Below are 26,603 nucleotides of genomic sequence, written 5' to 3'. Positions count from 1 at the left end.
CATTTTAGTTCGCTGATTCCTAGAATGTCGACATTCACTCTTGCCATCTCCTGTTTGACCACTTCCAATTTGCCTTGATTCATGGACCTGACATTCCAGGTTCCTATGCAATATTGCTCTTTATAGCATCAGACCTTGTTTCTATCACCAGTCACATCCACAACTGGGTATTGTTTTTGCTTTGGCTCCATCCCTTCATTCTTTCTGGAGTTATTTCTCCACTGATCTCCAGTAGCATATCAGGCACCTACCAACCTGGGGAGTTCCTCTTACAGTATCCTATCATTTTGCCTTTTCATACTGTTCATGGGGTTCCCAAGGCAAGAATACTGAAGTGGTTTGCCATTCCCTTCTCCAGTGGACCACGTTCTGTCAGACCTCTCCACCATGACCTGCCCGTCTTGGGTGGCCCCACGGGCATGGCTTAGTTTCATTGAGTTAGACAAGGCTGGGGTCCTAGTGTGATTAGATTGAATAGTTTTCTGTGATTATGGTTTCAGTGTGTCTGCCCTCTGATGCCCTCTTGGAACACCTACCGTCTTACTTGGGTTTCTCTTACCTTGGACGTGGGGTATCTCTTCACGGCTGCTCCAGCAAAGCGCAGCCACTGCTCCTTACCTTGGATGAGGGGTATCTCCTCACTGTCACCCCTCATGACCTTGAACGTGGAATAGTTCCTCGAGGCTCTCCTGCACCCATGCAGCCACTGCTCCTTGGACGTGGGGTTGCTCCTCCCGGCTGCTGCCCCTGGCCTTGGAAAATAATGCTCAAAATTCTCCAAGCCAGGCTTCAGCAATATGTGAACTGTGAACTTCCAGATGTTCAAGCTGGTTTTTTAGAAAAGGCAGAGGAACCAGAGATCAAATTGCCAACATCCGCTGGATCATGGAAAAAACAAGAGAGCTCCAGAAAAACATCTATTTCTGCTTTATTGACTATGCCACAAAGCCTTTGACTGTGTGGATCACAATAAACTGTGGAAAATTCTGAAAGAGATGGGAATACCTGACCACCTGACCTGCCTCTTGAGAAACCTATGTGCAGGTCAGGAAGCAACAATTAGAACTGGACACGGAACAACAGACTGGTTCCAAATAGGAAAAGGAGTACATCAAGGCTGTATATTGTCACTCTGCTTATTTAACTTATATGCAGAGTACATCATGAGAAATGCTGGGCTGCAAGAAGCACAAGCTGGAATCAGGTTTGCTGGGAGAAATATCAATAACCTCAGATATGCAGATGACACCACCCTTATGGCAGAAGGTGAAGAGGAACTCAAAAGCCTCTTGATGAAAGTGAAAGAGGAGAGTGCAAAAGTTGGCTTAAAACTCAACATTCAGAAAACTAAGATCATAGCATCTGGTACCATCACTTTAAGGCAAATAGATGGGGAAACAATGGAAACAGTGAGAGACTTTTCTTTTGGCGAGGGGGTGGGGCTCCCAAATCACTACAGATGGTGACTGCAGCCATGAAATTAAAAAAATGCATGCTCCTTGGAAGAAAAGCTATGACCAAGCTAGACAGCATATTAATAAGCAAAGACATTACTTTGTCAACAAAGGTCCATCTAGTCAAAGCTATGGTTTTTCCAGTAGTCATGTATGGATGTGAGACTTGGGCTGTGAAGAAAACTGAGCGCTGAAGAATTGATGGTTTTAAACTGTGGTGTTGGAGAAGACTCTTGAGAGTCCCTTGGACTGCAAAGAGATCCAACCAGTCCATTCTGAAGATCAGCTCTGAGATTTCTTTTGAAGGAATGATGCTAAAGCTGAAACTCCAGTCCTTTGGCCACCTCATGTGAAGAGTTGACTCATTGGAAAAGACTCTGATGCTGGGAGGGATTAGGGGCAGGAGGAGAAGGGAATGATAGAGGATGAGATGGCTGGATGGCATCACTGGCTCGATGGATGTGAGTCTGAGTGAACTCTGGGAGTTGGTAATGGACAGGGAGGCCTGGCGTGCTGCGATATTTGGGGTCGCAAAGAGTCGGACACGACTGAGCGACTGAACTGACTGACTGACTGAGTCCTTGGAATGGTGAAATCTATCCGGGCCCCTTTTTGAAACAAACCTAGACCCTAAGAAACTGAACTGGTGGATGATAGTGATCTTTAGGAAGTAACTTGGAATTTCTGCTCTGTGGGTACATGGTAGGATTGAACTTCTTGGTCTGTTAGTGGTTGGTTGGGAACATGTGACTGATCATGGTCAGTGAACTGTGAACCAAAGTAGCAAGTGTCTTTTCTGGGCTCAGAGGATTTAATTGCTGGTATGATGGCACCCCACTCCAGTACTCTTGCCTGAAAAACCCAGTGGATGGAGGAGCCTGGTGGGCTGCAGTCCGTGGGGTCGCCAAGAGTCAGACACGAGTGAGCGACTTCACTTTAACTTTTCACTTTCATGCATTGGAGAAGGAAATGGCAACCCACTCCAGTGTTCTTGCCTGGAGAATCCCAGGGATGGGGGAGCCTGGTGGGCTGCCGTCTATGGGGTTGCACAGAGTTGGACATGACTGAAGTGACTTAGCAGCAGCAGCAGCAGCAGCATGAGATCCCATAGAACTTTCATTTCTTTCAGTGTGGTAAGGAGAAACTTTCAACATGGCTGTTCCATTAGCTTGATGCTTTGAGTAACTATGATGAGCAGAGCTTAACTCCCAATGGATATATAGCATGAGAGAGAAATAGTCTTTGTCTTATTTCAGAGTTTTGAGATTTAAGGATTTGTTGTTAATGCATCACACCTTGCTTGTAATGACTGATGCACTAGAGGGATGTTTGTTTGCTCCTTCATTGCATTTTTAAATAATCTTCTGAAGTCTCACTTCCCTTCCTTTCTTCCCCTGTTCTGTTCATATTTAAAGTCACAGAATTTCAAAGTTAAAAGAGAGCATAGAATTTACTCAGTTTTAGTCCCAGTTGTAAATTGGACCACCCATTGCAATTTTTTTCTTTCTCCCTCTAAAAAAGTTAAAACAGTCACAACTCCTTACTCTTCAACTCCCCCACACAAAAAGCATCAAGAAGCCCCCTGTGCCTCAATATATATATATATATATATATATTTTAATACACGTGTTCTTAAGTGGAGTTAATTCCCTAAGTGCCTTTCATGTTGAGATTGTTTTTCTTTTTGTGAGAATACACCTGCAGAACAGTAGCATTGAAAGGGGAGGTGGAAATTGTACCATGCCTACTTGAGGCCAATTATTTTGCTTGAAATGGGTCTTTTCTCTGTCAACAGTGGTGAATCAGTGATTCACACCTCTGCCATCTAAGGATGAGAGCAAATAGCAGCCACTTTAAGTTCCCTTAGATGTCTTTGTAGCTTGATGAAAGTTTTGTGGGAAAGTCTGCAACAGTGAGTTAGAAACTGTTATAACACTTAAGGTGCTATTATATTTTGTAACTGCCTAAGAAGTTTGTAATTAATGGGAAATGTTTACATGGTGACATATGTGGGAACCTTCAAGTTGTGAACTTTCAAAGGCACAAATGTGCATTTGTGTGTCCAATTATGTAAGGTAGTTCAGGTGTCTGGTGTACATTGTCATGTGTGCATTTTCTATAAGCGGTTGTGCTTTTGTATACTTTACTGTACAAAGTACTGAGTACAGTACCTTTACTTCAAGGTCAGGATATCTGGAAGCAAGCATAAAAGCAGTGATGATATAACTGGTTCTACTGTGCTTTTCAAGGTACTGTACCATAAGATTAAATTTTTTTCTTATTTTTTGTGTTTATTTTTTATGTATTATTTGTGTGAAAAGTATAATAAACCTATTATAGTATGGTACTATGTAGCCAATTGTGTTGGTGGGCTCCTAAGCTAACTTGGTTGAACTTACAAACAAATTGAACTTACCAATGCACTCTGGTAATGGAATTCATTTGTACCTAGTGGACTTACTGTATTTAGAACAGCAGCGAGGGGTGAAGCAGAAAGAACACTGGTGAGAAATCAGGGTTCATTAGTATTCTGTGCCGAGTAGAACAGTCATCCTTGTTTTGCCTAACACGTGAGGCTGTGGTGAGGATTAGGTTAGATAATAATTGTGGAAGTGCTTTGTAAGCACTACAGAACTCAGTTATCTAAATCTTTAAAGTGTGCATCTGGCTTTTCTTGCTCATCATGGTATTCCCAGCCACTGCACGGTCTTCTCTATGTCTGCATTGGACTCTGTGCTATTACTTTTTTGTCCCAAACCAATGTAAGTGCAGGGCTTAGCTCCTTCTCTATTCCACAAAATGTCTAGCTCCACTCAGTATTTGTGTGTGTGTGTGTGTGTTTGTGTGTATTTAATAGCTTTATTGACTAGCTGAAGAATCACAAGGAGAGATTGCATGGCCTCCTACCCAACATTCTGCTATCCTGCTGGTTCTTTTCTTCTTTTTGTTCTTATTTTCTTTCCTTCCATCCTCTTTTAAAAAACCTGAACCTTTCTCTCTTCTGAAGAATTTCGTTTTGCTCCAAACTCAAGTCTCTCTTTTTTGCCCCCAGGCACTTGTAAGAATATTTTTTTCAAACAAATGTTGTCCCCATTCTTATTTAGATACCTTAATACCTAAGTTAACATACTTTTTACTGTAGATATTCATACAATTTTATGTTATTTTATTAGACACACAAATATATTAAAACTATTTTTGAATCTTCTTGACAACTTGCATTTCATCAACTTCTTAGTTCTCTTGTGGATCAGCCCCATTCTTGGTGTGTAGAGAGGGGATAAAATTGATTAACATGATATTTTACCTTGAATATAAGATGGACATTGGAAAATGAAGAAATAATAAATGATTTTTTTGTTGATTCATCATCCTTCAAATCATCATTTAGCACAGGCTGCAGAGTCAGACAGTTCTGGCAGCAAAACCCAGATGGGCTTGCTTATAACCCACATAACTTGGAAAAGCCTTTTTGCCCACTATGTCTCAATTTCCCGGTATATAAAATAGGCTATGAGGATTAAATATGATGAAATTAAATTGAATTCTTCATAATATTTAGAACATAATAAATGACCGATATATGACTTTTTATTATTTTCTCCAGTTTCTTTAGGTTGCTAAACTTGAAATAGTTCCACAATAAGAGAAATTAAGATCCTATAGAATCAATTACTTTCTACTGGCTAGTAGCCCAAAGTATAGGAATGTCTAACAATTAAAGCTCTGTTTAATAGTTATAACTAAAATTCCTCTCCCAGAATATATGACAGATATAGGTGGATATCTGGGTGTGAAAACACAAGTTTTAGGTGTATACTTCTCACCCACAAGATAAAGCAGCCTGTCTTAATTGCACTTTGTTTGAACTGATAGAGGAAGCAATACCAGCTGGTATTCAGGAGACATGACTATTCATGTGGCCCTGGGTGGTGACCTGAGTTCTTTGAATCTCTGTTTTCATGTCTGAGAGCATTCTCTTTACTCTCTTCCTTCCTTAAAATGACCCAGTGACTTGCAGTGATCCTTTGGTTCCAAAATATGATTCCTATTACTGCTTTGCCCTGAGGAGTGCCAAAGCAGCCTTTTCTGTGTATTTTCTGGAAGTTGGGTTTGGTAGCTTCTTGGCACAAAATTGTCACCTTTGCTGTTAGTGCTCCTGCTGCTGCTGCTAAGTCGTGTCAGTCATGTCCAACTCTGTGCCACCCCACAGACGGCAGCCCAACAGGCTCCTCTGTCCCTGGGACTCTCCAGGCAAGAACACTGGAGTGGGTTGCCATTTCCTTATCCAATGCATGAAAGTGAAAAGTGAAAGTGAAGTCGCTCAGTTGTGTCCGACTCTTAGCGACCCGAGGGACTATAGCCTACAAGGCTCCTCCATCCATGGGATTCTCCAGGCAAGAGTACTGGAGTGGGGTGCCATGCTGTTAGTGCTAGTGAACTACAAAAGACATTCTATTTAACCATTATTAAAAAATTGACAGTTAACAAATTATGATAAAACCATAGAATATTATACTTACTGGGAATTAGTGATCATCTGACCCCTTTTCTATGCTCAGTTGAGAAAACTCAGTCTCAGAAAACTGAGGTGACTTCTTTAGGAGCTACAGAAGTAATCTAATAAAAGGCAGGAGTGTAAACACTATTGCAAAATTGAAACAAAGTGGTTTGGTAATACAGAGGGGGAGGAGATATATTTTGGCTGGAGGGACTGGGGAAAGCATTTGACCTGGCACTGTAGGAAGGATGGGATCTTACTAAAGTATTGGGAAGGCAAGAGTAGATAGTGTGAAGAAAGGGAAGCTAGTGAGGCAGTGTTGAGAACATTGGAGGGAAGATGTGATGGCATCACAGTGGGAGGAGTGCTGGGAAGGGAAGTGACAGCCGGTGTGGAGAATTTTGAATAATAAATGATGGAGAGCCACTGAAAGTTTCTGAGGAAAGGAGTCAGGTGTCAGCAGGAAAGGAGAACTCCATAGCATCTCCTTGTTGGTACTCTCACAAACACTTTGAGTCTGGGCTTTTAGGGACTGGAAGTTTTGGGGCAAGGGGAAGGGACACTAATATCTCAGAATTGGTTGTGGAAGAAACTGATGACTAACTAGGTAAATTAATCTAAAAATGCTGATTCAACTAAGTAAAGAATATAAAGATAATATTATGAACCTATGGTAACCATGAGAATGTGTTTTATAGATATTTCACAATAGGGAGTGTGATTAACCAAGGGCGTTAGCTGCGGTACTTGAGATGCATTGCTGCACTCATGCTCAGGTTACTTTTCCCATGAGCTGCTTTCAGTCGGTGATGACATAGCCCAGAGACTGAAACATTTCATTCACGGCAGAGTCAGGGCTTCTCTGATGACTTGAAGTGTCCCCAGTGGCTCTGCCGATTCCTCTTTAGACTGCACAACAGTCTATGATGTTTCTATCCACCCATCTTCCCTCTCTCCTTCATTCAGGGTCAGACTTGCATTGCTGTTCAGTGACTCTTTCAGCCTTTTCTTGCACAGCTCTCTCTCTTTCCTCTCATGCAGTCATTTTCCTTAATAAAACCCTTGCATATTTAATCTCATTCTAGCACCTAAACTGAATTAAGTAGAATCTAATCTCAGGATTAGAGATTAGAATCTTAAAATCAATCTTAAAGGAAATCAACCCTGAGTATTTGTTGGAAGGACTGACGCTGAAGCTGAAGCTCCAATACTTTGGCCACCTGATGCGAACAGCTGACCCATTGGAAAAGACCCTGATGCTGGGAAAGATTGAAGGCAGAAGGAGAAGTGGGCAATGGAGGATGAGATGGCTGGAAGGCATCAACGATGCAATGGACATGAACTTGGGCAAACTTTGGGAGATGGTGAGGGACAGGGAAGCCTGGCATGCTGCAGTCCATGGGGTCTTGAAGAGTTGGACATGACTTGGTGACTGAACAACAACAATCTCAGAAGCCTTTGTTTTAGCCTTATTGATCCATGGTCTGGTCATAAGGCAGACTGGACCAGAAAGTGAGGTATGTTGTGTGTAAACATATTCTCCCTCTTGGGAAATAGCCAAAAGCTCTGTACAAGGCGTTGCAGGCCAGCAGCAACATCTTCCAGGATGAAAAACCAGTTATGAAGAAGAATCTTCTTTTGCCATCCTCATTATAATGTGACTGCTGGATTATAATTCAATTAAGTTTTGAAAACCTTTATTACTTGGAATTTTGTTACATATGATGGTCCAATAGTTTTATTTTTCAAATATCTTTATTTTTCTGCAAATATGACACATTTGGCTTTGAGGGTGGAAATTCAAGGACCAATCATCTGGAGAAGAATAGTTCAAATCAGAAGTTAGTAAAGGGAACCATCACAGGGAGAGATTTTGCAAGAAGATGGTAGCTAGCTAACATCCTTCTCAGGAGAACAAACATTCTACAGCAAGAAATTGTAAGACTGAACCTAAGGAGGAATTTGGGCCTTAGGAGGGGAAAAATTCATGGATTAATCTCTGAAAGCAGTGTTTTTTTGAGAAGCCTCAAACCAATGTTTCCAAGATTTAATGTGCACAAGAATCCTCCAGAGAATTTATCAAGACTATAGATTGCAGTGGAGATTCTAATCCAGCAGGTCTGAATTACAGTTACATTTTATTCAGGAATCTGCACTTCTATAAACTCTCTGAGGTATTCTGATGCAGAAAATGTCTGTGGGTCATAGTTTGAAACAAACTATCTTAGATGGTTTGTTTATCTAGGATACTTTCAGGTTTCAGGATGTACAGAGGCAAAGGAACAGACTTGAATGAGTCTTCCTTAATCAATCTCAGGCTCTGGATATGAACTATTTATGTTTAAAAAATGCACCAGAATACTTGGAATGATTTCAAGTGATTATCTTCTTTCTAAACATTTTCAAGAATGTAAATTGAATAACAATTTTGTCCTAATGGTATTATTCCCTGCCACCCCACTGATTCAGCATCGACCTGACAATTGATTCTCAATCTTCCACTATAGAAATAGAATAATAACCATAGTCATTTCACTGGGTAGTGGTAATGATGAGTGAGTTATGAAAAAACAATTAGGGCAAAGCTTTGCACATTACAAAGCAGGGACTGGCAAGCTTTCTGTATTTACAAACTTTCTGTAAATATTTTAGGCTTTGTGAGCCATACTGTTTTTGTTAGCAACTACTCAACGCTGTCATTTCAGCTTCAAAGCAGCCACAGACAATCAGTGAAACGGAATGGCTGTGTTCCGGTGAAACTTCATTTACAGATCTAAGTAGTGGGCTGGTTTTGACCTACAGGCAGTAGTTTGCCTACTCTTGCTATAAAGCCTTGATAAATTCCATTCTATTATTATTACTAATATAATGGCTTGTAAGTGATTTTTAATAATTAGCAAGGTAATTGGTTTTTAATTGATAACTGAGTATATATACCATATACACTTTTTCAAAGGAATCTGCTTATAGGAGCAATGAAAAAAAACAACAACACCTGTATTTAAAGGCTGGTATCATTTCAATAGCCTTTAAAGAGTTTCCACTGACAGGATTGCCATCACATTGTTCTGGGCACTTGAGAAAGAAATCTAGGCCAAGTGAAGAGTGGTGACCCCAAAGGCTTTGGAGGAATAAAAGGAGAAATTTGTCTAAATCTTGAATCTCTGACCTTTCTGCTATATTTGAAGGTCTTGTTCTGGGCTTGTGACATGGTTTAATCTCCCAAAGCACAATTTGTAGAAATAATGGCTGTGATGAATGTTTTATAACCAGATATTTATCTATTATGTTGCTCAATATCTATTGACATTGAATTGCTTGTGACATTTTTAAAGTTCAGTTCTAAGCAAATGTCTGTCTCTCCTAACAAGCTGGTATGCTTGCTTTTATCAGATGACAAAGATTACATACTGTTTTGCTTTTTGCCTTGGTTATTAGTTAGTTAGAGCTAAATACAAGGCCCAGTCATTAAAATACTTTTCATCTACTTGGGAAATACACTTTTTTTCCCTTAACACTTGTTTTTTGAAAATGTAAATGATTATCTTTAACGTTATTATATAAGCATTTATTTTGTTGTAAATTCCTTCAAATTTTAGACCTAGCTAAAATATAACCCAAATATTATAAATAAAATTAATCAGATCTTATTTGTGAGAAGAGTATTGTTTTCTACGTAAAGGACCCACAAAAGTAATACATATGTGACTATAAATAGAACTTTAGTATTTTGTTAATAGTAGAGGTTTTTGTAAATAAGTATTATGGGGCAAGGTTATGATATTCAGTTCTGGAGTCAGGCAAACCTGAGTTCCAATTCCAGCTCCATCACGAGATGGATGGCCCTGGGCATGTTACCTAACTTGAGTCTCAGTTTCATAGCCTGTAAAATGGGTACAAGAGCTGCACCCATCTCATGCAATTGTCGTGAGAATTAAATGAAATAATATACACAATGTGCACATTGTTATATGATAAGTAGTCTCTCTCTCAATATATATATGGTAAATACATATTATATGTATGGTAATATTATAAATACATCTATCTGTCTATTATGGTATGCTTATTTTTAATTTTACAGCAGTGTCTCTATCAGAATATAGTGAAGTGAAAGTGTTAGTCGCTCACTTGTGTCCAATTCTTTGTGACTCCATGGACTGTAGCCCGCCAGGCTCCTCTGTCCATGGAATTCTCCAGGCAAGAAAACTGGGGTGGGTAGCCATTCCCTTCAGAAGATCTTCCTACCCAGGGATCAAACCCAGGTCTCCCGCATTGCAGGCAAATTCTTTACTGCCTGAGCCACCAGGGAAGCCCTTCAAAAATATAAGACAAATATAAGAAAAGTGGCTGTTTGCTCAGCTTTTAATGTGAGGCCCTAAAAACCTGTCCAAATGTTGCTGTTTTCTAAGTCTATCCTCTCACTTTTTTTTTTTCTCCGGTATTTTTGAGTGATTCTCCATGAAGCAAATGAAGCCTGACTTAACATTTGAGAACTTTGTGACCAAATAAAGTTTGGCTAAGAGGATTATCAAGAACAACATGCAGAAATTTAAATATTTACACATTGTTTAAATTTTCCAATAATTTAAACCACGGGTGCTTTTCATCCTGTGTAATTCTACTATTTTTCCACATGGCTCTCCTTTATTCAGGCTTGGCAGCACTATTCAGCCAGTGTTACTATATTGATTTTTTTTTTTTTTTGGAGAGTCTGGTGAGTTTGAGGGAAGGATGGATGGCAAAGAAATTTCATGACACAATTTTGGTTTTATGCATTTTATACCTAATTCTTCTAACTCTTTCTCTCTCTGTGTTTTTTCCAACTCTAAAATTTAGACTTTAGATTTAATATTTTTTCTTTTAGTTTTTTTTTTTTTTTCTTTAAGAGGTACTGACTGCTATTAAAACTTAAAGCATTATGCTGATAGATTAAAATCACTGAAGTTGGGAGAAAAAGGCCACCACAACAGCAAGAAGCCCCAGGATTTTCAGTAGGAAGGAAACTGGGAAAGTTGATGAGGTTTTGATAGCCCGTGTCTTTAAAGGCTTCAGTATCCTTCGTTTCTGGGTGAAGATGGCATTCCTGGCTCCATTCCACTGCCCAGGCCCAACCAGGCGATACTGATAGGGGTTGCACGGCCCAAAGTAGAGTTTCACAGCCAGTTTAGGATCTTTTAGCAAGAGAGAAAGGATGTCTGGCTTCACACCTATCTCTACAGCGAGCTCGTCCAAGTATTCGATGTGATTGGTCTGCAGTATCTGGCTATTGCTCTCTCCAAACCTTAATGTAGAAAAAAAGACAGTCACAAAATATTCTAAGTTATATAAGAACATTAGGTATTCAATAGCTGCTGAAAGAATGGAGAGAGGAATGAATGAATACATGAGTTTTGAATGACTCTGGTGGCAAGTGTTAGTTGATTTCATCAGGAGACCCACATCTCAAATTGAGAGTAGGATATAAAATAAATAAGTCTGAATTCATGGAAGTTCTAGGAATGTGATGGGATTTATAACCATTATTATTATTTGGTATTTAGCAAGCAGCTACAAATCTTCTGGCAAGTAAAACTAGTCAGGATTGTTGCAAAGATTCACCAGATTACAGATGAAAGTGTAGCTCGGTGTCTTGCACAGAAGAGATGCTTAATATTTTCTTATTAAATTATTAAAGTATCTGGCACTCTGGTTGGCATATAATAGATGAATTAGAACTTGAAAGTGAGATAATCCCTACATGTGATATAAGGCCCCCGAGTAAACCTTCCAATATACTTAATCACTTATGGAATTTTGTGGATTCCTTATGGAATGGATTCTTAATGGATCCTTAAGATCACTTATGGATTCTACTGTGTCACAAAGTATAAATCCTCAACTTTCATTCCATATCAACTCCTTTCTAATTTGCTTTGATGGGAGTTCCCCCAGCTAACTTTCCAGAGATACTCAGGCTACTATCACCACCACAGTGTGTGAGAAGATATAGAATCTAACACAGGCATCATACAAAACAAATGAAAATATGTCAAGGAAAAATGTTCTTGTTTGGTGAAATGATTATTTTTAAGAAGTTGGATCTTAAACTAGCATATATAAGAATCACCTTGGAAGAACACAAAAATATGAATTTCCAGTCTCATCCAGATTTTGATTAGGTTGGTCTGGGTTATGTCCCAGGAATCTGCATTTTTAAGAAGCAGTTAGGTGATTCTTGTGAGCAGTTCAATACTGTTCTATGTAAAGAATTTAAAAAAATTCTTACAAGTCAATTCTTTTTTTATTCCTCTTGATAATGTCTTCCATCATAGTTCTCTCTGAGGGCAAGGTACATAAGCCTAGAAAATAAAAGGTTGGTTGAGCAGTTGGTTTGAATCAGTATCATTGCCTTATCTAGTAATTGATTCTTACATGTAAATTTTGGCCACTGACCCATGTTAAACCAGTCAGGGAGGCTGTGCTGTTGAACTCCAGCGTGTGCCAGTCACATTGAGTTCTGTGTAATGTTGCCCAGGATTCACCAGACTACACCATGGACTCTGAGGTGGGGTGGTGGCAGTTAAGAGAGGAAGCTGGAGAGGGAAAGTGAGCCTAAGAAGCCAGGGAGCTGTGCCAGGTGGCTTGAGCTCCATTCTGAAGGTGGTGGGAAGCCGTGGGAAGTGACCTGATCAGGTTTGCCTTTTGGAAAGATTCTCCTAGGCGTTGAATTTTGGAAAATGGGTTCCAGGGAGGTGAGTTTAAAGGAAGCAAGACCAGTTAAGAGGCTGTGAAGTAAAGCAGATGAGGGAGAGAGTGGCACAAGCTAGGGTGGGGCAGTGGGGATGGAGAAAGATTGATGTGAGTTCTCACTGTGTGCTTGGGGGTCCATCTGTGTCACAAGTGTCCCTGGAGCTTCAGACACGCTGAAAAATGGTCAGTCTCTCTGGCAGGCTACAGTCTATGGGGCTGCATAGAATCCGACATGACTGAGCAACTAACACTTTCACTTTTTTTGGCTCCCTGGGGGCTCAGACAGTAAAGAATCTGCCTGTGGTGCAGGAGACCCAGGTTTGATCCATGGGTCAGGAAGATCCCTTGGAGAAGGGAATGGCTCCCCACTCCAGTATTCTTGCCTGGAGAATTCCATGGACAGAGGAACCTGGTGGGCTACAGTCCATGGGGTTGCAAAGAGTCGGACGTGACTGAAGAACTAACACTCCCTGGATATGGCTAGTCATCAGACATCTCAGATTCAATGAGTCCAAAATTGAGCTTATCACTGAAGTCCTCCTGCTTAGGCTTGCATACTCTTCCACATGCCTCCCCTCATCACAACACCACTTTCAATCCAGTTTCCACTACCTGAGATCTGCAAGTCACCTGTGATTCTGCTCTTTTCCTCTAATTTTTCTTCTTGGAGCCAATTATTATGTCCTGCTGGTTTTATCCTTAACTATTTCTCTTCTCCACGTTGTCTCTTTGCCTGGCTGAGGTTGTATCATGTTTTAGTATAGACGATTACACAGCCTTCTCACTAGTCTCTGAGACTCTATTCCTTTTGCCTTTCAAATCTATCTTTCACACTAATGCTGAAATAATCTACCAAAAATGTAAATCTGATAATGTCTGGTCTTTACTTAGAACCTTTCATTGGGTCCTCTGGCAGAAGAGCTTTCTTAAGTGGAGACTCTAGGTCCTCAGGCCAGACTTAATCAGGGTTCCTAAGGGTCCACTGGATGGTTTTGGGTCTACCAGCTAAATTTGGGAAGGGGCTTCAGGTGGCTCAGCAGCAAAGAATTTGCCCACAATGCAGGATATGCAGGTTTGATCCCTGGATTGGGAAGATCTTTTGGAGAAGGAAATGGCAACCCACTCCAGTATTCTTGCCTAGGAAATTCCATGGACACAGAAGCCTGGCAGGGTACAGTCTATAGAGTCACAAGAGTTGAACATGACTTAGAGACTAAATAACAACAGGAAATTAGGAAAGAGCTGATCTATATTTTGTATTCAAGCTTGTTGCTGCTGTTGCCCCTGCTAAGTCGCTTCAGTAGTGTCCGACTCTTCGCAACCCCATGGACTGCAGCCTACCAGGCTCCTCTGTCCATGGGATCTTCCAGGCAAGAGTACTGGAGTGGGGTGCCACTGCCTTCTCTGAAGCTTGTTAGTGTGCCTTAAAAGGTTCCTCTGTTTTGGTCCCTTGCTCTCTAAGAAGAATCTTTCACCCCTCTCTGCCTCACACCCCATGTTCTAGGAATATCAGATAGCATGTAACTCTCCATCTATATCACACCTGTGTTCTCACTTAAGGGTTCCTTTTTCTGCACCTGGCAAACCCAACTATCTAGGAGTCTTCCTTGACCACATGCCCTTCCTCAGCCCCACTCTGCTGTTGCTCAGCACCGTTTCTCTTCTTTCCAAATACTCCATGCATTCCTCTGACAAAGCATTTGTCTTACTATCTTGAAATGATCCGTTTAAATTTGTCTCTATGCCACCAAGTTCCAGCACAGGGCTGAATATTCAATAAATTTTTGTTTAGCTGAATTGAACCCTGGGATCAGGGAGATAGTCTTCTGAGAAGTGCAAAGTGCTACACAATGCTCAGAGAGAAATATTTCAATAATTTTATAGCTTTGTAGGGATCTGTGAGGTTGAGGTGCTTAGATATTAAGAGTTAATTTGAAGTTAAGTATGGAGTAGGCCCTAGGTCTCTTGATTTGCACATATCCCAAGGAATTTATAAACATTTTATAGGCAAAACTTGGAGTCATAGATGTCTTCCTTCTTCACTGTTCTCTCATTAGTCCAACAAAAAGTAATATGTACTTAACACTAAGCCAATTGAAATTCTCTGAATTTTCTAGTATTTTAAAGGAATGATTATGGATATTTATTCTTGTATCCCAGTATTGGTTATTTTTTGAATTCTCTGCTAATTTTTTAGGATGCCAGTTTTGTGAGAGCAGCCAAGGTTGGAAACCTTCTTTTTGGCAACCTCCTTTTCTAAACTTGTTTTTGAGCAAAGTCCACCAAGTGTGAAACCCTCAGCCACTCACCTGCCTGCTAACCCACTCACTTACCTTTGAAAACTCTGGTTACCCAACGAGCTTGAAGTTCAATAGTTGGGAAAATGGAACCTAGGGGCTGGATGAGGCCAATGCATGCAAGAGTTGACTTCTCCAATTGAGGAGGGAATATGAATTTGTACAGCGAGACCATATTATTCTCTACTTTAACAAGATCTTCAAGGAAGGGAAAAGAAACAGTATATCCTGTTGCAAAGACAATGATGTCAATGTTCTCTTCCACTGTTCCATCTTCAAAGATGGCAGATGTTTCTGTGAGTTCTTTCACTCTTGATTTCACCTTGATGGCTCCATAGAGTATACAACTTGGAAGATCATCATTTACAACAGGCTCTTTAACGAGGTATCTGAAACACACAGAAGAAAACACTCAGAAAGGAGTATTTAATGAGGAGTTTTGAACTCTGTTAATATTTTATGGGGTTGGATCTGAGAAAAGAGTGGTTTCTGAAATATTTGTAAAAGTTTCTAACTTGACTGTCTAACTTGGCCTACCCCAAGCTTTACTCTCAGACTTTATTCTCATGTCACATGAGACTTTATTCACATGTCATATATCTCTTCCTTCAACAAATAAGGAAAACATGCATGTAGATGATGTGGGCAAAACACATTGCAAAAAAAGAGACATCCTAAGGATTTAGACAAAATGCCAAAGGCTGTGATCAATTCCCGAGTATTCCAGTTGTCATTATCCTGCTGATATTTCCACTGTTGCTTTATGTTTTATACCTTTAATTATCTTGCTGTTTCATTTAATCTCTATCTAATCATAAGTAAGGAAGAAAACATTTGTTAAATTCCCATCAGTTTTGAAACTAATTAAGAGATTAGTGTGAAAATTAATGCACAGAATTAAGTTTGGGGATATCTCTTGATCTCGAATATCCATGGATAGCATTATAACATGAATAGTGGAGCAAAGTCTGGTTACATGTCTAGAATTTCCTTTTTTTTTTTTTAGATTTGAGAACCACTTAAAAAAAAAAAAAAAGGCTGCATGGCATATATATCAGATCTCAGAATACAGCAGCCACATTGCATTTGTTTAAAGACTGCAAAGCTCGCCTGTTCTTTTTTTTTGGCGGGGGAGCGGGGAAGGAGCCTGTTATACTTTGCTAACTCTACACCATAAGAGTTCTTCCCATGGGTAGCTTTTGAGAACATATTCATTGCCTGTTAATCTCCAAGATATACATCACTGATCTTATGAATACAAGCAAAAAATATGGCTGTTTATTTTTCTTTATTTGATAACAGGCTCCTGTAGAATTTGGATCAGTTTTCCCACCCCACCCTCTGAAAGGAAGGTCACAATCTCTTAAAACAGCCTTTTTCAATGTTGGATAGCTCTGGGTATTAGGAAGTCCTCCCCCGATCCCAGTTCTACTCTCTGGAGCAACTCATATTTATACTTCATCTTCTCAAATATTAACTTTTTAAAAGGCATACAAAATGAATCTGGGATTCAAAATCTGGGAGCTATATGGTACCCATACTGTTAGGTTGTGGTCTGAACTACCATGTTAGTGATCTGGCTCTTTTCAAAGAGAAACCCTTCTGACAACCCTGATTATCAATGAGTATACCATAAAAAAGCAAAGTAACTCTACTTGTTTTGAGGGATAAGGCCATAATTTTCATGGTCGAACCATTGATTCATCCCATTTTCCATCATCCATTTTACAACTATTCGTGGCACGGCATTTCGGAGCTGGGTTTTAAACCGGGTGTGGTACACTGAGTCCCAGGGATAGCCATCTTCAGAGATACGACTTATGACCCAGGAACCATGTCTGGTGCTGATAAACACCTGGTGAGCAAAAAGGAATGCAGTTCACATTAGGGCATCATCTTTTTTGGGAGGAACCCACTGTGTAGATAATATATCACATGTATGGCCCCAGAACTGGCTGAAATGCTTTGTCTTAAAGATGATTGACTTCAAAGTGAAGGATCTTCTAGTTTTCACTGCTCTGGGTCAGCTTTATTGTACAAGTGGTGCCCAGAGGTAGTTATGCTGATAGAGGAAGACTACCATAGTCTTGAGAACTTCAAGGAGATCTGAGAAAATCTGGGCTAAATCAACCATAAAACCCACAAATCTATTTTTACATCATGGTTCAATACGTCTTCCCTCCTCTCAGTTTTCTATCCAACCCAAGTTGTTTTTATAGCAAAGGTATACAATTATAATCCAAGGAAATATGTATGATCGCAGCCTAAAAGCCAGATTTTTAACTTTGAATTTATTTTAAAAACTCAGAGTTTAAAAATCTAACCTTTATTATTCATAGATATTACTTTATATGGAAGTTAATATGGGAAGTAATCAGTTATATTAATATATATATACATATATTTATTCTTTTTCAGATTCTTTTCCCATATAGGTTATTAGAGAGTACTGAGTATATTTCCCTGTGCTATACAGTAGTTCCTTGTTGATTATATATTTTACACATGGGCTTTTATTTTATATCTAGTAGTGTGTTTGTGTATATATCAGATGTATTCCTTACCTTGTATACTCATATTGCCCTTGTTTTCAAGATGTACATTTAAATCTCTTTTCAAGTGTATTTTACCTTGTTTACTGTTACTTCTCCATTGACCAAGTGCATATTTCATTTGCTTCTTAAAATTTTGCATGTCAGTACTTTTACATGCCAGAACTCTGTGAGTTCTATTGTACAAGGACTTGATAAACACATTAATACTCCCTTGTAAGGAACTGATTGACTTAAGAGTTGAAGACTGTGAATTCTAGATCGAGGACTCTGGATTCAGACTACCTGGGTTTGACTCCCAGCCTTACTACTTACAAGCTGTGTTGCCTTGAGTGAGTTACTTCAACCTCTCTGTGTCTCTGTTTCTCTCTCCATAAAATAGGGGTAGTAGCAGTACTTGCTTCATAGAATTATTGTACCAATTAAAGGAGATGATACATGTAAAGGACTGAAATTGTTGCTTGGCTAATGACAGGTATTGCTAGCTATTATTATTTTGTAAATTTAGGCTGGAGGAGTTTCATGTAGTGCCTCATATCTGGAGTGAGCCAGAATTTGGAAGCAAATTTTTCTGGGTCTCAACTCCTTAACTTGTAGAGTAGCACTTGTATAAAATGGTGTTGAATTGTTGGTGTGTGTGTAGTAATATACTTAACATCCTGACTGTTTCTGCTGCTATTCTTTTGTTGGCTTAGCCAATACTTTGGCTAGGTATTAGGTAATGTACTTAAATATTTCTATGAAATCTTTTTCCATTACTTATCATCTGTCCTTCTTCTTTAGGGCTTCCATGGTGGCTCAGTTGGTAAAGAATCTGCCTGTAATGCAGGAGACTTAGGTTTGATCTCTGGATTGGGAAGATCCATTGGAGAAGAGAATGGCTATCCACTTCAGTATTCTTGCCTGGAGAATTCCATGGACGGAGGAGCCTGGTAGGCTACAGTCCATGGGGTCACAAAGAGTTGGACATGACTGAGTGAATAACACACTTAGGATCAATCCATGTTCACACTGGAAGCTCTGCCTGTTTTATTCCCTTTCTTTCTCTGTCACCATACCTGCAGCAGGGGAGTCTAATTTGGCTAGCTCCACTAGCTGTATCAGTGTGATATGTCTGAGGATTTAGGATCAGATGCATACTTCAGGCAAAGGACCAGAGATTTGGGTTTTGGTGGGAAAGTGTATGGATGACTCAGCACCATCACACAGCATTTTGAGTGGATGGTTGGACTATGGTATAACAAGTCATATAATTATGAACATGAACTTCCTTTAACAAAAGCAGGGCACACTCAGGACTAAGGTGAGTTTAGACTGTAATTTTAAGCTTTGCAGGTGCACCTGGTTCTAACTCTTACCTACACAGCTCCTAGAAAATCTCTGGTAAGCCTTGTCAAAGAAGGATTGAGAGTGCATTACTCTGTGTAAGATATTTTATCATAATGATCAATTATGTTATTAATCTAATAAATGTTGGAAAGACTATTTAAAGATTAATGAGCTGGAAGGCACACAAATATAGCTAAGGTGCTTACTTAATACTGAATCTAGCATGATAGACAGGCTGTTACATGACAAAGCCCATATGAGGAAATAGACTCTTGCAATCTAAGATCTTTGGATCAACTGTTCTAAGTCCAAATCACTGACCTGCAACATGTAGTGGTCTAGTATGGAGCTTCACTTAGTTGACGGCTAGGTCAGCTCCTTTCATCATACTCCCTTCCTCAAGCTTGTCAGGTTTTCCAAACAGTAAGGGGACTGAACTTGGCACCTCCCCGACCTGAGCTGGCTTTTCTCCGAGCCTTTACAGTTACTGCCTCTTTACTTGTTCTTCACATGAAGGCCTTAAAACTTTGAAAAATGAAAAGTGGTTTCCTTTCATAAATAAGGTGAGGACCTCCTGTGTCTAGTACAACTCTTTCTGGTGTTAGTGACCTGCTCTGTCCTCAGGGTGGTAACTCTGACAGGTCCCAGTGGAACCCCTTCATTAACCTCCTGGGGAAGCACCACGTATGTTTATCACATTTGCTATTCAATATCTGAGCCCTGGAGCTTCCTTGGTGGCTCAGTGGTATGAGTCAGTGCCTGCCAGTGCAGGAGATGCATGTTAGATTCCCGGTCCAGTAAGATCTCCTGGATAAGGAAATGGCAACCCACTCCAGTGTTCTTGCCTGGGAAATCCCATGGACAGAGGAGCCTGGAGGACTATAGTTCCATGGGGTCACAGAGTCAAATATGACTGCCCAAGAACCACAACAACATCTGAGTCCTGACAGTGTGAGTCTCAGCATAGGGCACTTTTGGCAGTGGTAGACATGGCCACAGTAAGTCCTGAGTAGCCAGAAGATGCCAGGGTAAAGAGGCCCGTGTAAGAGTGATAGAGCCCCTGGAATCCAGACCATGTTGAAAGGGCTTGCTGCGGGGAGAGGAACCTAAGCTATTTTCCCATCTTTGCCTAGGCCTGTCCTTCTAAAAGGGATTTAGTTTCTGCTATTCCCAACCATCTCTGTCAGCATCATTTGCATCTTGTAATGTTTGACGCTTGCAGCTAAGCTGTGTCATTCCTGAACAGGTGCAAAGATAACAGTGGTCGGAAGGCCTCAGGAAGCACCTAAATATTTATGATCTTGTTCGGGAGTCTTACTGTCTATTTAATCTCTCTTTTTTTAAAAAAATGATTCTTGGGAACTATGGATTGTTTACATTTCAAATAGAATTCAAATATGCATTTAATTTCTAAAAGGCACTCCTCCAAAAATGAGCAAGTCAACTCATAGAAGCCCCTGGGTAGAAACAAGGCCTCCTGTGCTGAATGTTGTCTGATCCAAACTAAAGAGAGAAGTCCAGAGAAGTAAAATGTCTTGCTCTAGGTTACACAGCTGATTAATGGCAAAGCTGGGAGATTGACTGGCTTCCTGATTTCTAGATTTCCTATGATACCACACTGGGCAACCAACCAACTAATCAACCAATTTTCAAGTAATGGAGCCTTGGTTATATGGCTGTGATTTTCTACTATGCCCTTCCCTTTTCCTCTCCTCCCCGCCGGCCCCGACCCCTAGCAGACAAGGTAATCAGGAAGCATGTTACCTGAGCAGCCTTCTTACACAACTCAACTGCAATATCTGAGGCTGAGTTTCCTATTCCAATCACCAAAATGCGTTTCTTTTCAAATCCCTCTGGGTGCTTGTATTGGCGGCTATGGAAATATTGGCCTTTGAACTTCTGGATACCTTTGGGGGTGAAGAAAAGAGAAATCCATGAACTATGTCAAGTTAATTTCAATAAAACTGCACTGTCAGCTTTTCCTTTCTGGGATCAATCATTTGTTTTGTTATTTCCCCTCTTAGGGAAGTTACAATATTAAGGCCAACTGGCAAACTCAAAGTATGAAGCATGTAAAAAATGTTAGGTTAAGCATATGGTGAAGTGAAGTGAAAGTTGCTCAGTCGTGTCTGACTCCTTGCAACCTCTGGACTGTACAGTCCATGGAATTCTCCAGGCCAGAACACTGGAGTAGGTAGCCATTTCCTCCACCAAGGGATCTTCCCAACACAGGGACTGAATCCAGGTCTCTTGCATTGTAGGTGGATTCTTTACCATCTGAACCACCAGGGAAGCCCAAGCCTATAGCTCAGCACCAAAAAAGTTGATTTCAGAGGTTGCAGCTTAGGTATTTACTAGAGGACAGATGGTTTTGATAAACAGAGCAGAGTCAGGTATTGATTTCCAGCCATCCATTATCCTATTTTGGACTATACAATGATACTTCAATATCACATAGCATATATTCTTTTAAATGTTTCTTAAACATAGTATTAAGTGCTATTATTGTAATTGCGTAATAATTGGAATAATATTCGTCTTTCTTATTTTGCAAAAGCAAATAAAAACTAAAATAAACTAAAAACAAGGCACATTTAAGGCAAAGGATAGTTTCCACATTGCAGTAAGTCAGCAACTTACTGGATGAGCCTTTTTTTTAATTAATTTTTTTACTGAAGGATTACAGAATTTTGTTGTTTTCTGTCAAACCTCAACATGAATCAGCCATAAGTATACATATATCCTCTCCCTTTAAAACCTCCCTCCCATCTCCCTCCCCATCCCACCCCTCTAGGTTGATACAGAGCTCCTGTTTGAATTTCCTGAGCCATACAGCAAATTCCCATTGGGTACCTATTTTACATATGGTAATGTAAGTTTCCATGTTACTCTTTCTTTACATCTCACCCTCTCCTCCCATCTCCCCATGTCTATAAGTCCATTCTCTATATCTGTTTCTCCATTGCTGCCCTGTAAATGAATTCTTCAAAACCATCTTTCTAGTTTCGGTATATGTGTGTTATAATATGATATTTATCTTTCTTTTTCTGATTCACTTCATTCTGTATAATAGGTTCTAGGTTCATCCACGTCATCAGAACTAATTCAAATGCATTCCTTTTTATGGCTGAGTAACATTCCACTGTGTATACGTACCACAACTTCTTGGTTCATTCATCTGTCAATGGGCATCTAGGTTGCTTTCATGTTCTAGCTGTTGTAAACAGTGCTGCAATGAACAATGGGATACATGTGGCTTTTGCAACCCTGGTTTCTTCAGGGTATATGTCTAGGGCTGGGATTGCTGGGTCATATGGTGATTTTATTCCTAGGTTTTTAAGGAATCTCCATACTGTCTTCCATACCAGCTGTATCAATTTACATTCCCTCCAACAGTGCAAGACCATTTCCTTTTCTTCACACCCTGTCCAGCATTTATTGTTGTAGACTTTTTGATGATGGCCATTCTAACCAGTGTGAGGTGATACCTCTTTGTGGTTTTGATTTGCATTTCTTTAATAATGAGCAATGTTGAGCATCTTTTCATGTGTTTGTAAGCCATCTGTATGTCTTCTTTGGAGAGCCTTTTAAAAAAATTTTGTTTTTAATTGAAGGATAATTTGGAGAAGGCAATGGCAATCCACTCTAGTACTCTTGCCTGGAGAATCCCAGGGATAGGGGAGCCTGGTAGGCTGCTGTCTATGGGGGTGCATAGAGTTGGACACGATTGAAGTGACTTAGCAGCAGCAGCAGCAGAAGGATAATTGCTTTGCAATATTGTGTTGATTTCTTCAATACATCAATATGAATCAGCCATAGGTATACATTTGTTCTCTCTCTCTTGAACCTGCCTCCCATCTCACCCCTCTAGGTTGTCACAGAGCCCCAGTTTGAGTTCCCTGAGTCATACAGTAAATTCCCACTGCCTATCTATTTTGCATATGGTAGTGTATATGTTTCCATGTTCCTCTCTCCATTCGTTCCACCCTCTCCTTCCCCCACCCCAACCCATATCAACAAGTCTGTTCTCTATGTCTATGTCTCCATTGCTGCCCTGAAAATAGGTTCATCAGCACCATCTTTCTAGATTCCATGTATTTGTATTAATATACTATTTATTTGTTTTTCTCTTTCTGACTTCACTCTGTATAATAGATTCTAAGTTCATCCACCTCATTAGAACTGACTCAAATGTGTTCACTTTTATGGCTGAGTAATATTCCATTGTATGAATGTGCTACAGCTTCTTTATCCATTCATCTGTCGATGGACATCTAGATTGCTTCCGTGGACAGGCCTTTTTGAAGATAAACATCTGTGTCTTTTCCCAGGAAAACAGGACCTTATTAAAGTACTTGTCTTTGATGATGGGTTGCTTGAAAGAGCCTTTAGATCATGTGCTCAGTTGCTTCAGTCACATACGACTCTGCAGCTCCATGGACTGTAGTCTGCCAGGCTCCTCTGTCCATGGAATTTTACAGGTAAGAATACTGGAGTGGTTGCTATTTCCTTCTCCTTTAGATCATATGAGTTCTCAAAGTGTTGGTCCCTTGGCCAGCAGTATTAGCATCACCGGAGAACTTGTTAGAGATGCAAATTCTCAGCCTAGACCTACAGAGCTGGAAATGCTAGGGATGGAGGCTAGAAAGTTGTGGTTTTAAAAGTCCTCCAGGTGATTCTGTTGGAAAGTTCCATTGCTTTAGATCAGGAAGCCTCAGTCCGGGTTGCATATTGAAAATCACTTGAACAAGTAATTGACCTAGGCCTACCCTAGACCAGTTGAATCTTTGAAGGTCATTTGAACTTTAAAAGCTCCTCAGGTGGTTTGAGTAATGTGGGGCTTGGACTGAACCACCCTATTAAATGTTTTACTAAAGGCCTTGGGAAGGAAATGTGCTCTCTTAGGGAGAGGCCTGGGAGGGGCATCTTCCCCTGTACTCCTCGAATCCATCACTATCCTATAGGAGCACTGATGTCCAGAAACTACCCCCAGTAACCCTGGCTGTGGGGATGGCTCTGTGGAAGTCCCCGAAATGAAACAAAGTCACAAGTGTTTGGCAGGATAGAAAAAGGTCAGGGTAAGCTTTTGTTATTGTTCAGCCTCTCAGTCCTGTCCGACTCTTTGCAACCCCATGGACTGCAGCACGCCAGGCTTCCCTGTCGTAAGGTAAGGTATATGGCTGAAAGCATCTCTCCAACAGAAAACCAACTTGGTTGAAAATTCTCTGAAATTCTGAGTAACATTTAGTAACTTTGGGGGAGGCTGAACTTTGGCTGAACTCTAATAATGAAGACCTGAAGGGCTCAAAAGAAACAAAGATGGTATTTGGAGTCTTTCATGTTTCTGGCTCTATCCTGATTTTAATATTATGCTGAGTTGCAGTAGCTAGCCAGTTTTGCTGTCAATCCAGCCTGAACATTAAATACCTGGACACCTACTCCCAAAAGCTGGGGCTCTGCACAGGCCTCACCTGGAAATGACTCCAGTGGGAGATGAGGAAGGATGTGATGGCCGCTGCAGACCATGACTCCGTCAAAGACAGCGCTTTGCTCCTTGCCATTGTTCTTGGTAACAACCACCCACTGGCCAGAGGATGCAAAATCTGGGTGTTTTTTCACACTGAGGACGGTTGTCTGGAATCAAACACAGAGAAGGCATCATCGAGAATTACTCTGGCATAAAAGGGGCCTTATCCAGTGCCCAGGAGTGGGTAAGGGTAGAGTGCAATGTCTGGCTCCATTGAGATTCCATTTGAAGCCATTTCAAGCCACTTAAGGCAAAGACAGCTAAGTGTGCCCTGCTGCTTCTTCCATGGCACATGCTACCAAGGATGTATTGCTTTGTGTGAGAGGCCTGACTTAGCAGTGGGAACCAGCGTTAAGGACTGAATAAGGAGAGAGACTTAGAAAATCACGGCAAAACTCTGGGCAAGATACAAAATACGTGTTCATCATTCAAGTGATCAAACAGTCAGCATTTATCACAAAACTTTTGTGTTGACCTCTTGCAGACTCAGTGTTAGAGAAGATATTCCATGAATAGTGCCTGGCACCATGACAGCACTCCATGAATGGTGAGTTGTTCCTATTTATTTTATTAAAGGCATCATGTGCTTTTGAAAAAAAAATTAATTTATGTTTGGTTGCACTGGGTCTTCATTGCTACTCACAGGCTTTCTCTCATTGCGGAGAGTGGGGGTTACTCTTCATTGTGGTGCATGGGCTTCACGTTGAGGTGGCTTCTCTTGTTGCTGAGGATGGTCTCTAGGGCATGAGAGCTTCAGTAGCTGCGGCACATAGGCTCAGTATTTGCAACACACAGGCTCAGTAATTGTGGTGGATGGACTTAGTTGCTCTGTGGCATATGGAATCATCTTGGACCAGGGATCAAACCTGTGTCCCTGCATTGGCAGAGGGATTCTTATCCACTGTGCCACCAAGGAAGTCTGCATCATATCCTTTATTTTGCATATTGTTGTTTACTAGTGAGTGCGAATTTTTTTTTGGTAATATTTATTGTTACATTTGCACAACATTCCTTGCTTTGTGAATTGTCTGTTCATATCCACTCATTTTTTTTTTTTTAATGTAGTGTGTGGGCTTCTCTTGCAGAGCACAGGCTCATTTTTAAAATGTCTTGCTAGCAATACATTTCATACTCTCATTTGGATTAAATAATTTACTGGTTTATTGACTTTTTGTAAATGTTGTTTGCTGTGTGGAGGTTTATGGATTTTTGAAAGTGTATATAAATGTTGTGTTTGCTGTATTTAAGAAGCAATGTCAAAGGAAGTGAAGAGTTTCTCCCAGATGAATGGCATGCATCCCTCTTGCTGGCAAGTGTTTGAGCCCCTTTTACATGCTTTTCAAAATTTCAGATATTTTTCAAAATGCTATGTTGGCAATTTTGAAGCTTTTACAGTTTTAAAAAATGTATGTGGAATGTTGTGAAAAGGCTACAAAATGTCTGGGTATTTTCAGTTGAAAGATTTCAAATTTGGACCTAACAGAAGCAGAAGATATTAAGAAGAGGTGGCAAGAATACACAGAAGAACTGTACAAAAAAGATCTTCACAACCAAGATAATCACAACGGTGTGATCACTCACCTAGAGCTAGACATCCTGGAATGTGAAGTCAAGTGGGCCTTAGAAAGCATCACTACAAACAAAGCTAATGGAGGTGATGAAGTTCCAGTTGAGCTATTTCAAATCCTGAAAGATGATGCTGTGAAAGTGCTGCACTCAATATGCCAGCATATTTGGAAAACTCAGCAGTGGCCACAGGGCTGGGAAAGGTCAGTTTTCATTCTAATCCCAAAGAAAGGCAATGCCAAAGAATGCACAAACTACTGCACAATTGCACTCATCTCACACACTAGTAAAGTAATGCTTAAAATTCTCCAAGCCAGGCTTCAACAGTACGTGAACTGTGAACTTTTAGATGTTCAAGCTGGTTTTAGAAAACACAGAGGAACCAGTGGTCAAATTGCCAACATCTGCTGGATCATCAAAAAAGCAAGAGAGTTCCAGAAAAACATCTATTTCTGCTTTATTGCCTATGCCAAAGCCTTTGACTGTGTGAATCACAATAAACTGTGGAACATTCTTCAAGAGATGGGAATACCAGACCACCTGACCTGCCTCTTGAGAAAACTATATGCAGGTCAGGAAGCAATAGTTAGAACTGGACATGGAACCACAGACTGGTTCCAAATAGGAAAAGGAGTACATCAAGGC

At 40.3% G+C, this 26,603-nt stretch overlaps 1 protein-coding gene across 1 annotated transcript in view; it reads right to left on the bottom strand.

Annotated features, from left to right (window-relative positions):
• Nucleotides 1–10,579: 10,579 nt before the first annotated feature.
• The window catches only part of FMO2 (flavin containing monooxygenase 2 (non-functional)), a 41,427-nt gene continuing 25,403 nt past the window's right edge, over nt 10,580–26,603 (bottom strand). The window contains exons 4-9 of the mRNA XM_010851894.1: nt 24,337–24,499; nt 20,630–20,772; nt 16,640–16,839; nt 15,021–15,373; nt 12,224–12,296; nt 10,580–11,239 (exon numbers count right to left, since the gene is read on the bottom strand). Of these exons, the coding sequence (XP_010850196.1) occupies nt 10,894–11,239; nt 12,224–12,296; nt 15,021–15,373; nt 16,640–16,839; nt 20,630–20,772; nt 24,337–24,499 (1,278 nt within the window). The 3' untranslated portion in view covers nt 10,580–10,893. The remainder of the gene's footprint in view (nt 11,240–12,223; nt 12,297–15,020; nt 15,374–16,639; nt 16,840–20,629; nt 20,773–24,336; nt 24,500–26,603) is intronic.

The sequence above is a fragment of the Bison bison genome, unplaced genomic scaffold (genome assembly GCF_000754665.1).
Source record: "Bison bison bison isolate TAMUID 2011002044 unplaced genomic scaffold, Bison_UMD1.0 scf7180017851926, whole genome shotgun sequence".
Taxonomy (NCBI): domain Eukaryota; kingdom Metazoa; phylum Chordata; class Mammalia; order Artiodactyla; family Bovidae; genus Bison; species Bison bison.
This window is presented reverse-complemented; position numbering and strand designations above follow the sequence as displayed.